This window comes from Oncorhynchus keta, chromosome 2, assembly GCF_023373465.1.
Source record: "Oncorhynchus keta strain PuntledgeMale-10-30-2019 chromosome 2, Oket_V2, whole genome shotgun sequence".
In the NCBI taxonomy this organism is placed as follows: domain Eukaryota; kingdom Metazoa; phylum Chordata; class Actinopteri; order Salmoniformes; family Salmonidae; genus Oncorhynchus; species Oncorhynchus keta.
Genome location: NC_068422.1, coordinates 49796924 through 49813204, shown reverse-complemented (window position 1 = coordinate 49813204; position 16281 = coordinate 49796924). Strand labels below are relative to the sequence as shown.

At 43.2% G+C, this 16281-nt stretch overlaps 1 protein-coding gene across 1 annotated transcript in view; it reads right to left on the bottom strand.

Annotated features, from left to right (window-relative positions):
* The window catches only part of LOC118402029 (sorbin and SH3 domain-containing protein 1-like), a 55082-nt gene that overhangs the window by 18148 nt on the left and 20653 nt on the right, over positions 1-16281 (bottom strand). The window contains exons 14-15 of the mRNA XM_052470380.1: positions 9044-9264; positions 5620-5795 (exon numbers count right to left, since the gene is read on the bottom strand). Coding sequence (XP_052326340.1) covers positions 5620-5795; positions 9044-9264 — 397 coding nt within the window. The remainder of the gene's footprint in view (positions 1-5619; positions 5796-9043; positions 9265-16281) is intronic.

Genomic DNA, 16281 nt, shown 5'->3' with positions numbered 1-16281 from the left:
ACGTTGTGAAAAATACAGATAGAATGTAAAGAAGAAAAGAAACACAATGAGTGGCCATAGAGATCGGCACGGGTGTGTGGGAGAAGGGACACTCAGGTGAAAATATGGAGAGGAGATAGCCACCTCTGCGGTGAACTGCTAGCGGCTGCAGGAGATTCCCATTGGCGTCCAAGACTCCCCTATTAGTCAGGCTGTTGTCACTGTCGGACGGTGCACCTTCCCCGTTGCCCAGCTTCTCCAGCAACTCCAAGGAAGAGAGGCGCGGTGGAATGAGGGGCCTGGGATCATAGACATTTGTCTGTGACGTTTGACCTGCCATCACCTTAGTGGCTGAGAGAGTCTTTTTGGCCTGGTGAGACCGGAGAGGCCTCTTCACCCTGAACGGTGCAGGGCCCATGAGGAAGAGGTTCGAGGGGAGAGAGGAGGAGTTATTTATTTTCTCCTGGGTAGACAGTTTGTCCTGCTGGGCCGTAGCCTGCTGCTGCCTCTCGTGCCGCCGGATAGTGGTGAAGCGGGTATAGGAGGCAGGGCAGGAGCCTTTGCACTTGCTGCTGGGTTTATGGTGGTGGTGGTTGTGGAGGTGGTGGTTGTGTGGGGAAGCGGACGGGGTGACTGGTGCCGGGGGACTGTCTGAGGTTCTGGAGATAGTGACCTCTGGGGGTTTCTCTGTTGGTACTGGGGCTTTCTCTGTTGGTACTGGGGCTTTCTCTGTGGGGCCGTGCTGCTCTGTCTCTGACTCAGTCCCAGAGAGGGACTCGGCTCTCAGTGCGTCACTGTACTCAGAGGATCCCACCATCTCGCTGCCTGACAGAAACGCCTTGTCTCGGGCTGCCTTGCCGTCTGTGTCCTCGAGAGGGCAGCCCTCTGTCTGCCCAGTGTGCCCTGGGACAGTGACCAGCAGCGACTCAGCCGAGACAGCGGACGCCATGAAGAGGTCGGCGGGGCTGTGGTTGTGGGTGAGGCTCTGGCCTGTGGGTAGTGCTGGCATGGAGGAGGAGCGTGTGGGAGATGGGCTGGAGCGCTGGATGATCAGCTCAAACTCTGACACCCGCGACGACACGGCGTCCCGCCCGGGAATGTTCTCCCCTGCCTCATCCCCCTCCCCATCAGTTCCATTGACCCCCACCTTCTCGAACAGGGAGGTCAGGCTACGGACACTCCCGTGGGGGCTGGAGCCCACTGAGCAGGATGGCCTCTGGATGCTGTGCATGTTCCGGTACAGGGTGGAGAACTCAGATGTGCTCCTTCTAGTCGCAGGGCTGTCATTATTTAAACCAGCCTCAGAGTCAAGGGGGAAACCATTAGAGTTTTTGTGTGTCTTTGAGTTTAGTCCGCTCTCCTGGGCCTCTGCGCCTGTGCTCCCTGTGTATATATCCTCACAGCTGTGTGCCTTTGGGTGCCTGGCAGGCGCAGTCCTCCTGTCCTGGCTGTCAACACTAGGGGGTATCAGCTTAGGTTTGAACTTAGAGGGGAGGATTTGGGGTATGCAGGCTTTGGCAGCAGATAAGGGCTTCTTATTCTTACACTGGTAACCGAGGGCATTACTGGCAAGAACTGATTGACTATTTACAGAAGAGCATGGTGAAATTATATAGCCATTCCCACCTTGATAATCCACTGGCAAGCATGCAGGACAACAGAATAAACATCATATTAGGTTAATGGTCACAAATTCACACACACTGAAAATAACACAGGGTCAACACATTTCTAAAGTAAAGACAACGTCCATCAAAAGTTGATGAGGGAGAAAAGAACGTGATGCATTTCACATCAAGTAACAAATGACTTTGTTATACTGTTACTAATGCCACTTGTTAAATGCTTCGCTTTAAGTGGAGAAGTGAACATGTTGATTGTGAATAGTGCTAGAAATGCATGTTTAAGTGTCTTGTCATTTTCACTGGAGCTGATATGTTAATTCAATCACAATTATTCATAATTAAATGATTAGTGATTGTAAAGCAGTAACATAAAAGAAGTGAAACAACAGAAAGGGCAAAGAGCAGGGCAGTATGTCATGCATGAAATGCTATGTGATGTAATGTTGGTAAACTTGCTGTTCGAACATCAAATTAAATAACAGATTACATTTTCAGATGACATTTTCACAGTAGCTTTGATATCAGTATAAACTAAAATGATGCAATAAAAGAGCTCATAAGAGTTCATAAGAAACACAAACTACTCTATAAGCCACCGTTGCCCATCTACGCACTACTTACGAACTAGGCCTCAGCATTGAGGATTTGGAATGCCCTTAACTTTTTGCAGCTAACCCAGAAAACCCTTCCAATACCAGGGTCCATCACAGCACAGTCTCAAATAGAACTGTCAAAACAGCAAGGTCATACACGCCCCTGTGAGCGACTACAACATAATATTCTGGAAGACACACCTGCTGGGATGAGTAGTCATGGTTGACTCTCACCTCTGAGTAAGAGATGTGCTAGTAATGCCACATACTGTATGTGCTAGTCCTACCACAGTAAAGAATGACACAACCCAGTAGGGAATGATGACACACAACCGCCAGCAGCTGTTGTGATAGCAACTCTACAGGGATGTTGCCTACAGCGGTAAATGCTCATATACATTATGCTAATGCAGCTGTATTATTTGGCTCAGTCACATCTACCATCAGTATCCTGTTTAAGCAACTCCTCACTGTATAAGTTGAAAACTAATGTTATGTCCATGAATATGTCATTATAGGGTGGCTTGCGAAAGTATTCACCCCCTTGGCATTTGTCCTATTTTGATGCCTTACAAAATGGAAATAAAATAGATTTTTGGACCGGTTGTATCATTTGATTTACCCAACATGCCTACCAATTTGACGATGCAAAATATTTTTTTATTGTGAAACAAAGAAGAAATCAGACAAAAAAACTGAAACTTCAGTCTGCATAACTATCCCCCAACCCAAAGTCAATACTTTGTAGAGTCAACTTTTGCAGCAATTTCAGATGCAAGTCTCTTGGGGTATGTCTCTATAAGCTTGGCACATCTAGCCACTGGGATTTTTGCCATTCTTCAAGGCAAAACTGCTCCAGCTCCTTCAAGTTGGATGTGTTCCGCTGGTATACAGCAATCTTTAAGTCATATCACAGATGCTCAATTGGATTGAGGTCTGGGCTTTGACTAGGCCATTCCAAGACATTTAAATGTTTCCTCTTAAAAAACTTGAGTATTGCTTTAGCAGTATGCTTAGGGTCATTGTCCTGCTGGAAGTCCCAGTCTCAAATTTCTTGAAGACTGAAACATGTTTCCCTCAGGAATTTCCCTGTATTTAGCGCCATCCATCATTCCTTCAATTCCCACCAGTTTTCCAGTCCCTGTTAATGAAAAACATACCCACAGCATGATTCTGACACCACCATGCGTCACTGTGGGGATGGTGTTCTCGGGGTGACAAGAAGAGTTGAGTTTGCACCAGACATAAGAGTTTTCCTTGATGGCCAAAAAGTTCAATTTTAGTTTAATCTAACCATAGCACCTTCTTCCATATGTTTGGAAGAAGTCTCCCACATACCTTATTTTTTTCTTTCAGCAATGTATTTTTTTCTGGACACTCTTCTGTAAAGCCCATCTCTGTGGAGTGTACGGCTTAAAGTAGTCGTATGGACAGATACTCTAATCTCCACTGTGGAGCTTTGCAGCTCCTTCAGGGTTATCTTTGGTCTCTTTGTTGCCTATGATTAATGCCCTCCTTGCCTGGGCCATGAGTTGTGGTGGGTGGCCCTCTCTTGGCAGGTTTGTTGTGGTGCCATATTCTTTCCATTTTTTAAATAATGGATTTAATGGTGCTCCGTGGGATGTTCAAAGTTTCTGGTATTTTTTATAATCCAGCCCTGATCTGTACTTCTCCACAACTTTGTCCCTGACCTGTTTGGAGAGCTCCTTGGTCTTCATGGTGCCGCTTGCTTGGTGGTGCCCCTTGCTTAGTGGTGTTGCAGTCTGGGGCCTTTCAGAACAGGTGTATATATACTGAGATCATGTGACAGATCATGTGACACTTAGATTGCACACAGGTGGACTTTATTATGAACTAATTATGTGACTTATGAAGGTAATTGGTTGCACCAGATCTTATTTAGGTCCTTCATCGCACCACTTTCAATTTTTTCTTTAACAAGTTATTTTTTATATTTTACTTCACCAATTTGGACTATTTTGTGTATGTCCATTACATGAAATCCAAATAAAAATAAATGTTAAATTATAGGTTGTAATGCAACAAAATAGGAAAAATGCCAAGGGAGGCGAATACTTTTGCAAGGCACTGTAAGGGGACGTTACAATTATAGCCACTAGAAAGGCCTGCAGGAAACAAAGTTCTGCGACAACAAAGTGTGCCATTATTGTTTTGGAGAGCATGAAGCAGGACCACATGATGAAGCTCTCTCTGCACTTTATCTTGCTCTGTTGTAATGTACTGTAACGGAGTGTCCACAGAGCTGAGGTGGTGTGTCTCTAGTAGGCCATAATGAGAGAGCGTGCTAGTCAGTTGACTTTGGCTCAAGATAACTCTGGGCAGAATTCCCTTTATAGCAGTTTCCACATTTTATGGAAAAGGGACTTCAGTCAAGACTTTTATAGGATAGGGATTTGAACTTCAGTCAAGTTATCTGGTATCTTTGTTTCACGATACGCTACTGACAATCTAAAATAATTCTGTAGAGAACAAATATTTATTACTAATTGAGGAGCGCAGACAGCTTACATAAACTAATAATACCTCTACAAACAATACATTTGTGCATCTGGCAAAAACAAAAACAAACTCTAAACTGACTGGCGCAAAGGTTAATTCTCTTACTGTTAGACTTCAGGACTAGGCCTTGCTTGGCCAGTTGGAATTCTGGTTATGTATTGGGGCAACATTGCCACACGGTGCCCGATCTGTCCCTTCCTTTCTCCTCCCCTTCCCTCCTTTCCCTCTCCCCTCCCTCGCATTTCTCTCTCCTGGTCATGTGCGCAGGAATTCCATCCTCTGACCTCCCTTTGACAGCTGACTTCCCCATGCCTAACCACCCTGCTGTGTCCCTCTTGTTTATCTCACCCCTCTCTGGCCCAGCCTAGAAAACCAGAGCCCTGTTTATCCCCCCTTTCCTCCCCATTAGTCCCCTCGCCTGGACCTTTGCTCCCTGGCTTTAGAACACTCTGGAGCCCTGCCCCTAAGCCTCTCCAACGAATGCCTGGTCTGCAGAGGCAGATAACTGTAGGGTGAGGGCACAACCCAAGGTTAGCTTGATAGTCTCCATTGATTTAGCAGGAAAACCTTCAGCAGCCTAACTCTCGATGGATTTCCAAGCGGATATGGACAGTTTGGTGAAACATCCATGATATCAATGATTTAAAGAATAAACGGCTGAGAAAAGATTTATGCTGAAAGATGATTGGCCTCTGGTGTGATAACCTGAAGCAGAAAACATGTGGATTTCAACACAAAGTCAAAAGGAAACACATGTATCCCTAAACAGATACTTTTATAATCCAACATCCCAATAAGTCATTTGGTTCCATCTGAGTGGTAAAAACCCCTTTCAGAGTCCCACTGTGAAGCCAGTTCAGTACCCCCTCTTCACTGGCTGCATGTGTGGAGTGGAATCCTACCTTTGGAGGAGGTGCTGGCATGGCGCTTGTTGATGGCCCGCAGACCTTGCAGGGGAATGTCGCCGCCCTCCAGGACGCTCTTGTAAACATGGCGGTCACATTCTGGAGCCGCTGGCTCGCCGCTGGATGATCCTTCGTCCTTCTCCACCTCGCTGTGTCCGGCCTTACACCCGGAGCTAGAGCAAAACATTGGAGAAAATATTCAACCTAAAAAGCGGCTTGACTCAGAAAGCCTGATTTAGGACAAGACGATATGTTCACACAGCCAGCTAGCTAGAAGAAAGCATGCTGTAATACATGCCAGCGTTGGTAATTAAGTGCAGTTTAATTGAGTAAAACAATTAAGAGTAACATGCATTTTATGAAAAGATTTTGTGAGTTGCCGTATGGTTAGACTTATCTTACACATTCTGCGGTTGATTACTTGTTGATTCAGCCGTTTTGTTCATTTTTATTAGGGGAACATGAGGAGTGTAACGACTCGGACCTAGACGTAAAATAAAACAGCACTCCACTGCCCTTAACTTTGTACTCCACGGAGGCCAATGGGAGAGATTTCAAGTATTAGTGTCTGAACGTTCCTACATGTTACTCTGCTATGCATCTGTACTTTTTAAAAGGGTTACTCTACTTCAAATGCCACTGTCTCAGGAGAGGGTTTGATGCCTCCCTGTCGTTATATTTATGCTGCCGTGCATGAGTGGAGGCCATTTAAACTAACAACAATTTCCAGTAACGTAGTAAATCATGTGGAATAAAATGTAACAAAGCCTGAAAACAAAGTTTTTGAGCAGAGTAAATTCAGCACAGTGAATTACTCCAGTATCCAGTACTCCAGTACTACAGTATCTCTACAGGGTAACACAACAGTGGTCTATTTCCCATTGCAGGATATTCCACTTTCCTGTGCTGTAAATTAACAATAAAAAAAAAAATTTGCAGACACAATAGACATCTTTAAGACCAGAAGTGAAGTACAGCGAGGCGTGAGGAGAGTAGCAGGTTTTCCACAAATGAGTTTGGCCCTCTGACATAATGCCTGGTTTAAGTGTAGTTCCTGCAGTTGAACGACCAGAAGCACCCTCTAGTGGCCTAATGGGTGAAATGTTATGTTCATAATTAATCAACATTATTTTAAAAATGACAGAATCCAGTGTTTCTATATCAAATGGTTGTTATATTGGGATGCAAACTCAAAATTGAATACATTTCAGCTCTATACTGACATGGTACAGGTGTCTTATTTAAAAAAAGAAACATTTACCCATAACCATGTTAAAACGACCATGTTTAAGGCCAAGAAACACTCTGTGTGACCCTGATTTAGCCCACTGCAGTAAAACATTAAGAGGAAGAGCCATGCCTCCTTTTTTTTTGTTTATTTAACCCCCTCAACAATAACCTTTTTCATAGTTCTCAGAATAACCAGCCATTTGGGCTACTGCATTCATACTCAATAAAAACCTGTACTTTATAGGGTACATGCAGGTATTCAAATAAGGTACCCCCGTATAACGCCTTGGAACCATCTCTGATGGTTCCCTGGGAAGAGTCTATGTGAGGTCATAAGACATCCCATTGCCTGAGAGAGAGCCAGTGGCCCCACAAGTAGGCTATGGAGCCTAGCTTCAGTTGCATAAGTTGCATTACTTCAGTTGTTATCTGAAGATGGTCTTACCCAATTGCATCTAACCAGCAGGCATCAATGTGATATAAACGTATTGGGGAAGAGAGTTTGATCATTAACGATGGATAATATTGCAAGGCTAAGAATAGTTTGATAGTAGCTTACCCTGTTTGTAAATGGCAATATTGGAAATATAACCCTACTCCTGATAGACTATTCACATTTGATTGAGATGCTAACAATTGAATACTGTCTGTACACATGTCTGTTGCTAGCCTATCTTGAACTCAGCCAAAAATATATATTTTGGTCCCTTGTTTATACACGTCTGTATATAGTAAGCAATGTGGTATACAACAATGAGGTAATTGTGTACTAGAAAGTTCTTGAATGTAGACTAGGCGTTTAATTTCAAAGAAACCCCAGTAAACTCTCACCCCTAAACATGTGTCTCGTAACCCTTTGAGGAAAGCCTGTGGGACTTATGGCTTCATCTCAGGAGTTTACAATTTTAAACAAATTTCTTAAACAGATTATAGGATTTGTACACAAACTGCTGTGATGCAATACTTGCATCATAAACATTAATAAACATTATCAAATCAATACCAGTTTGGGCCAATGAATGAAGCAGTCTGATTATGTTGTAGAAAAAACATTAAAGTAATGTGCAAATGTGAATGGATGTTAACCAGAAACAGTTTTAGCATATTTTAAATGCCCATAACAACTTGGTGGCAGACGATACGACAAGTTACTAAACATATTTCTTAAGACTTTTTTTTTTTACAAATAAATGTACAAAAAGAAAAGGGGAAAAAGGCTTTAGACTGATTTAATGCTTTCAGAAATCCATCTAGACGATTGAAATAAGTTCAAAGATGCAGCATTCAATAAACATTATGAGATAATATAATACGTGCACAGACAGATGTATCTGTTAATGAACTCATTCCAATACAGTGCATGGCATTATCATTAACCCGTGTTACTTAATATCCAATGAGCTGGCGACAATTGAACGACGTCAAAGATCCTTTGTAGAAAATCAACTTATTCAAAAGAGTGAGGGAATATCATGCTATGAAATCCAAATAGAAGTTTCGGGAGAGATGGAAAGTTCCAAACAGAAATGGTGGGAGAACTTTCTGCCATTGGGACCACAAGAAATTCGCCATGGCTAGGGCTAGAATTCCTTAAGTTTCATTCCTGAAACAAAATGAGTGCAAATAAATCTCTGCTGAGAAAAAAAAAAAAAAAGATCAAAGTCGTAACACTGCTGGTTTGCTTATTGATCGAACACCCGCTTTCATACCAAAGTTATTCTTGCTATAACTTACAGGATGGCTTCACACACCCACTCTGGGGAGATAACGGATAAAATGACGTAGCTGTAGGGTGGAATAGAGTGGAGTTCCCTGTCTCTCTCCACTCACAAATGTCATCCAGGTTTGACTCTGGGGCTGTTTGCTTTCAGCTTGAAATAAATCGCCATATAGTAGCCATATCCCCACCACCACTACCTCCCCAAACCTCTCCAGACAGAGGACACACTGTACTGGCCGCTTTTACACTCGTTAATAGGAAACTCTCTCTTTCGCTGTTCCCCCCTCTCAGGAAGCAGCAGGAGTCTCCCCCCTTCCCTAAAATGGGGAAATCTCCACAGGGTGTTAAAATGCTTAAAATCCCCTGCTGACAACACTCCTAAAAACGTGCCCTAAACACAGACAAAACACACATTTATGGAATGGATAAGCACAAGACAGAAGCATAGAGGTAAGAGAAGCATGGACTTACTACTGCTGTAGTTCGGCGGGTGTTTCCAGGGGGCTAAAAGAGGGGGCACTCTGCAACAGACCAAACAAAGAAGTCATTGATAAATCCACAGGAAGGTCTCTTCCAACTAGAATAGAAGCAGGAGCATTAGCTGTGGTGACTGTCTCTCTTTTTCTCTTTCTTGTGTGTCTGGCTGAAGTGTCTCCAAAGCCTGGGATTGTTAGCTCTGCTGAACGAAGCTTTTACATGGAGGAGCAAGCGTGTGTTTTGGCACGCTTGCAAGTTGGAGAAAACAAGCGGCAGTGAGGAGGGGGGTGGGCGTGCATCGGTCAGCGGCGCCCATGCGGGGAGGGGGCTGTCACTAGGCTCAGCCAATGAGCTGGTGTCCCTCACAGAGGGCCTCTCTTTTGTCTGGTATTGAGTCACTATCATTACCACTGGACCAGGCCAGGGGACAATTAACCAGCTGGTGGTGCAAGCAGGCCAAATTACACACACACACACAAATATCATCACAGTATGATGCTGATAACAACAATCCCAAAACACAATAAAAGCCTTGAGAAACACAGTCAGAGGCATTACAATATCACACAAATTAAGTAAAACTGACACAATGTCATGTAGTATAAACACAGGCCGACATACACAAACAAACAAGGAAAGGGTGAGTGAATACGTTTGTTTATAGTACTTTGCCGTGCGAGCTGACAAAACACATAGTTATCTAATTTGATGTTATTCTGGGGCGGTTCCTAAAACACAGAAGAGCCATTCGCTGGTGGGGCAGCACCCGCTAGTGCTTTGAATGGTTTAGAGCGGGCTAATTTTAGACCACTGTTTCTGTTGCTTTTCTCCAAGCGGACATCACAGAGTGTAAAAATAACAGACATGACAGGCAGGCTATGAATAAAAGCATAAGTGTTGTTTGCAAATAAGATTACACAATCCCAAGCGCCAGCCTGGCCCTTCTAAAAGCACCTCTCCCCCAACCATACATGTCCACCCCTGCCCCATCCCAAACAGATGACCATACCAGACCAGTAGCATACCGCACAAGCTCATTTCCCACAACATGCCTTCCCTCTGGTTGCCAGGGGAGGAGGATCATTAATAACCTTTCAAAATGAATGCCTATCTTTATAAGATCAGAATTCAGCCTGGCAGGTATATAGACTAATCTATTTATAAAGCCAAATGTTCCACAGGCGCCTTACCCCTTCTTCGAGAACATGCCACCGCCACTGAATTATCTGTGCCTTTTCACGCTCTTGTCTTCCTATCCCTCTCTGTCTGACAGAACTGGGTTCAAAAACTTTTGGAAATCATTTCAAATACTTTAGCTGGGCTCGATTGAGCTTGCCTGGCGTAATGGAGCCAATATAATAGTTGCAAATCTGCAAACCCCACACATCTGGCACTACAAGAAGGCTAAAGTAAACACTAAAAGTATTTGAAAGACCATAAATAATATTTGAACCCAGGTCTGCTGACGGATCTCCCGGTCCTTCTCGACAGGGGATGAAATGGATGGTGTCCCTTGGTACTTGTGAGCAATTGAGCTGCCACTACACTGCTCTGATGGAAAACAATCATGAAATAGGAGTGAGAGACGTATCTGAACTAAAGGAAGGGGGATCCCATTCTGATTATTTACAAGAGATCTACAAGCCTGAGGATTCCCAGCGATCTTCATTACATGTCTGGATATGTGTTTAGTGTATGTCAGGGGACATAACAATTACAAGCTGAAAAGATGTCATGCAAAGGTTCACTCATATCTGGGGTGGAAAATATGATTTATCCTTCAATGTTAAACATTCCATATGAAGTGGGGTACAAAATAATATTACTAACGATGGAAAGTTCATATGCATGAACAATTGTCACTAGCATGCCAAGATCCCTGAAGTCAAACAAGGACTTTAGACAGATATTGCCGACATCTGATGTCTCTTTGTGTGCAATTGTGTGGTTTCTCTGGAAATGAAGGGACACATACAATATTTAAAGCTGTTTACGAATCTAGGCGGATGAAGGTGCTGTGAATTCCTTTCTCTTGACCCGTCAGTGGAACACTGAGTTAACAATGTTTGCACATTTTCCAAACAGGTGTCTGTGATGACTTTGCTGCAAGGTGATATATATAGGCCAACATTGCAGGTTGAGGATCTGGGTGCTTTGTTTATTCACATTCAAAAATAGGAATCATGAGTGTAATGGGAGCCTTTCCCTTCCAAAAGTAAATGCTTATTTGTTTAGACAAGTTCTTATAAAAATGTTAAAAAATCAGCTCCCCTAGCATGTTGTTACTGTAATAGCTATATCTCTATCCCGTCAGCACGAGTACTTAGAGATAAAGGTTAAGTCTATAACTGAGGTTAAATATGAAAACAATGAGCTGAGGGGATTATGGGTTACTTCCGGTCGAACATTAAAGTCACGGAGAGGTGCATAATGGGTGCGTCCCAAATGGCACCGTAGTCCCTATATAGTGCACTACTTTTGACCAGGGCCGCCGTTTGGGATGCCCAGCCATTCAGTGTATGAATCCGTACAGAGACTGTGGTCAGAGTCCGACACTGTATTAATGACCCCACATGCAGCTGCCCTCTCAGTGACAGCTTACGCCAGACAGACTAGTCACTGACGCAGTCACTCAGTCGGGACACAGAAGGCCAAAACTTTCTTCCTAACCATAGATATGTATGGTATTTTGTTTCCGTTTCACCTTGTATGTCCATGGAGTTGTGACTGTAATCATATGAATTTCGAGGCCTTTGACTGTGAGCTCGTGCATAAGTCGTGACCTTTGTGAAGTATTAATATGGTTGAAGTGATTAAACAAGAATGTCAATGCATCGATCTGGTTATGACCATGATTTTGGAGCGACAAGGATTGTGGTCATAAGACAATGCACTACAAGTATAACAGGTCAGAAAATTATATATATATATATATATATATATATATATATATATATATATATATACACACACACACAGAACCAATCAAAAGTTTGGACACACCTACTCATTCAAGGGTTTTTCTTTATTTGTACTACTTTCTACATTGTAGAATAAGACATCAAAACTATGACATAACACATATGGAATCATGTAGTAACCAAAAAAGTGTTAAACAAGTTCAAATATATGTTATATTTGAGATTTGTCATCGAAGCAAAGTAGTCACCCTTTTCCTCGATGACAGCTTTGCACACTCTTGGCATTATCTCAAACAGCTTCACCTGGAATGCTTTTCCAACAGTCTTGAAGGAGTTCCCACATATGCTGAGCACTTGTTGGCTGCTTTTCCTTCACTCTGCGGTCCAACTCATCCCGAACCATCTCAATTGGGTTGAGGTCGGGTGATTGTGGAGACCAGGTCATCTGATGTAGCACTCCATCACTCTCCTTCTTGGTCAAATAGCCCTCACACAGCCGGGAGGTGTGTTGGGTCATTGTCCTGTTGAAAAACAAAAGATAGTACATTTGGACTCATCAGACCAAAGCACCGATTTCTACCAGTCTAATGTCCATTGCTTGTGTTTCTTGACCCAAGCAAGTCTCTTCTTATTATTGGTGTACTTCAGTAGTGGTTTCTTTGTGGCAATTTACCATGAAGGCCTGATTCACGCAGTCTCCTCTGAACAGTTGATGTTGAGATGTGTCTGTTACTTGAATTCTGCGATGCATTTATTTGGGCTGCAATTTCTGAGGCTGGTAACTCCAATGAACTTATCCTCTGCAGCAGAGGTAACTCTGGGTCTTCCTTTCCTGTGACGGTCCTCATGAGAGCCAGTTTGATCAGGCTTTTGCGACAGCACTTCAAGAAACTTTCAAAGTTCTTGGCATTTTCTGTATTGACTAACCTTCATGTTTTAAAGTAATGACAGACTGTCATTTCTCTTTGCTTATTTGAGCTGTTCTTGCCTAAATATGGACTTGGCCTTTTACCAAATAGGGCTGTCTGCTGTATACCACCCCTACCTTGTAACAACACAACTGATTGGCTCAAACGCATTAAGAAGGAAATAAATTACACAGATTAACTTTTTTTTGTTGAACACTTTTTTGGTTACAACATGATTCTTCTATATGTGTTATTTCATAGTTTTGATGTCTTCACTATTATTGTACAATGTATTAAAATAGTAAAAATGAAGAAAAACCTTTGAATGAGTAGGTGTGTACAAACTTTTTTACTGGTACCTATATATACTGTGAAAGAATACTCAGGTTTCCTCCTGAGGTTGATCGTCATGTGTTACATGGACATACATGGAGTCTAGAGTCACTAGACCTTCTAAGAAGGAGTCATCATCCCATGAGCACTAAGAAATCATAGAGGTTACAAGCAGCCTGTAGAGTCACCATAACCAAGAAGAGATAAAGATATGCCAATCAAACCCCAATGTGCCGGGATGTCTAGCCCAACCCTTGAGGGTCAAATACTACACATACCAGGTGTAGCAGGAGCTTTGAGTTAGTCAGACATCAAATTGAGCTCATCTGGAAACCATCCTACTCGGAGGCCAAGTTTTCAGTACTACCCCCTCCTATTCCTAATATAACCAACCAGGAGTTGCAGGACAGGAGTTGCTGGAGTCTGAGTCAGACAATACTTTCCATGGATAACACTGACTTAAAGACAAAGTTGGGAAGATGAGAGATTCTTAAGCCTGCCCTGTGTTCGGCTGACGTGAGAATATGATCTCATGTAAGTCAGTGGTTCCGCATCATATGATCCAGGGTGTGGTTTCCAGGCAGACTCCGCTGTGGAGGTTGGCCCTGACTGACTTACAAAGGCAAGGAGACAGAACATCTGTTTGTGGGCAGCCAGTGAGTCTGAATACTTGTCTGTTGCCAACTGGAGCCCAGGGCACGTAGCCTAGCGGTATTTGTCAAGCTGCCTACTGTATATCAAACTTCGTATTCAACTTTGACAACATGCCCTCACTTGGAAAAGAAACTGTAGTAAATACAGTGCATTCAGAAAGTATTGAGACCCCTTGACCTTTTCCACATTTTGTTACGTTACAGCTTTATTCTAAAATGTATTAAATTAAATGTTTTCCTCATCAATCTACACACAATACCCCATAATAACCAAGCGAAAAACAGGTTTTTAGACATTTTTGCAAATGTATTAAAAATAAAACACAGAAATACCTTATTTACATAAGTATTCAGACGCTTTGCTATGAGACACGAAATTGAGCTCAGGTGCATCCTGTTTACATTGATCGTCCTCGAGATGTTTCTACAACTTGATTGGAGTCCACCTGTGGTAAATTCAATTGATTGGACATGGTTTGGAAAGGCACACACCTGTCTATATAAGGTCTCACCGTTTACAGTGCATGTCAGAGCAAAAACCAAGCCATGAGGTCAAAGAAATTGTCCGTAGAGCTCCGAGACAGGTGTGGTAGGGTACCAAGAAGGGTACCAAAAATGAATCAAAGAACACAGTGGCCTCCATCATTCTTAAATGGAAGAAGTTTGTAACCACCAAGACTCTTCCTAGAGCTGGCCGCCCAGCCAAACTGAGCAATCGGGGAGAAGGGCCTTGGTCAGGGAGGTGACCAAGAACCCGCTATTCACTCTGACAGAGCTCCAGAGAAGCATGATGGTGGCAGCATCATGCTGTGGGGATGTTTTTCAGCGGCAGGGACTGGGAGACCAGTTAGGATTGAGGGAAAGACGAACGGTGCAAAGTACAGAGAGATCCTTGATGAAAACCTGCTCTAGAGCGCTCAGGACCACCTTCCAACAGGATAACGACCCTAAGCACACAGCCAACACAATGCAGGAGTGGCTTCGGGACAAGTCTCTGAATGTCCTCGAATAGCCAAGCCAGAGCCCAGACATGAACCCGATCGAACATTCCTGGAGAGACCTGAAAATAGCTGTGCAGCGACGCTCCCCATCCAACCTGACAGAGCTTGAGTGGATCTGCAGAGAAGAATGGGTGTGCCAAGCTTGTAGCGTCATACCCAAGAATACTTTTTTAGAATAAGGCTGTAACGTAACAAAATGGAGGAAAGGTCAAGAGGTCTGAATACTTTCCGAATGCACTGTAAACCAGTCTAGACAGCACTCCTTGATTCAATAAGGCCTGTCATGTAATGATTGTGTGGGCACTGTGATACTCTTTTCACACTACCGGGTTGAGCCAAGCAGAGCCAAGCTGTATTGTGCTGGCCTGGTTTTATCTACTATAGTTGTCAGAGACTCTACTGGAAATGACCACATGAAAGGAAAATATCTGAGCCAGCACAATACGGTTCGTGTCAGCATGAATGTGTGAAAAGGGTATAACAGTCTTGAACTAAAGTATTACCCACAGTTGAATCACCTTGCCCAGTCCCGCTGGGGTATGCTATGTGTCCTCATTTGCAGGGTGCCCATAAATGCTACAACAAAAAGAGTTCCACATGGGTGCTGAGTTAATGACATGGCACAGGCGGCATGGTGCCAGTGTTGGCATAGCCTTGAGGATCCTGTTGTAAGGGACAAAACGCAAAGATGGCCAACTGCACCGACAACAGCTGTAGCATTCATCAATTATTCTTTATCATCGAAAAACAGTAGCAGTAGGACACCTAACCCAAATTGGGTATATAATTAGCCTAACATATGGTCAATGTTCAAAAATGTAAATCATCCAATGACCGGACAGGAGACACTTCTACTGTGGTTCGCCATACAATGCTCAGCTGCCAGCATAGTTGATATAGCTAAGTTACAATCCAAACACAGCAAGCCTCACAGATGAAGAGCAGTCACCAAGATACACAGCATGGAAGGGGATTAAAAAAATATATATAAGACAGCAAGCACACTTCCAGGGGTTATTGAAGTGGAGAGATGGAGTTGGTATTCAATGAATAAAACGTGCCAAATTAAAATAACTAGCAATGGTAGCATAACAAAACAATGAACTGCATTTCGTTGCACCAGACCCACTCCCGACTGATAGTAGAAAGAAAAACATAACAATGGGTTGTATATACAATGATAGAGCTATATCTAGAGTTGATTGACTACCTAGTGCTGGGAAAAGTAATAGCAGGCAATAACTCAAGGTAAGGCCCCATTACGCACATTTTAGGAGGGGATAACGTTTTGGTTCATGTTTTGCAAAAGTTGTTAGAGTAGTCCTTACGGACAGACATAGTTTGTCTAGGCATTTAAACATGGATGTTATTACCACATGCATTGTTTAAATACACCGTCACTTTAAGACTGTGACC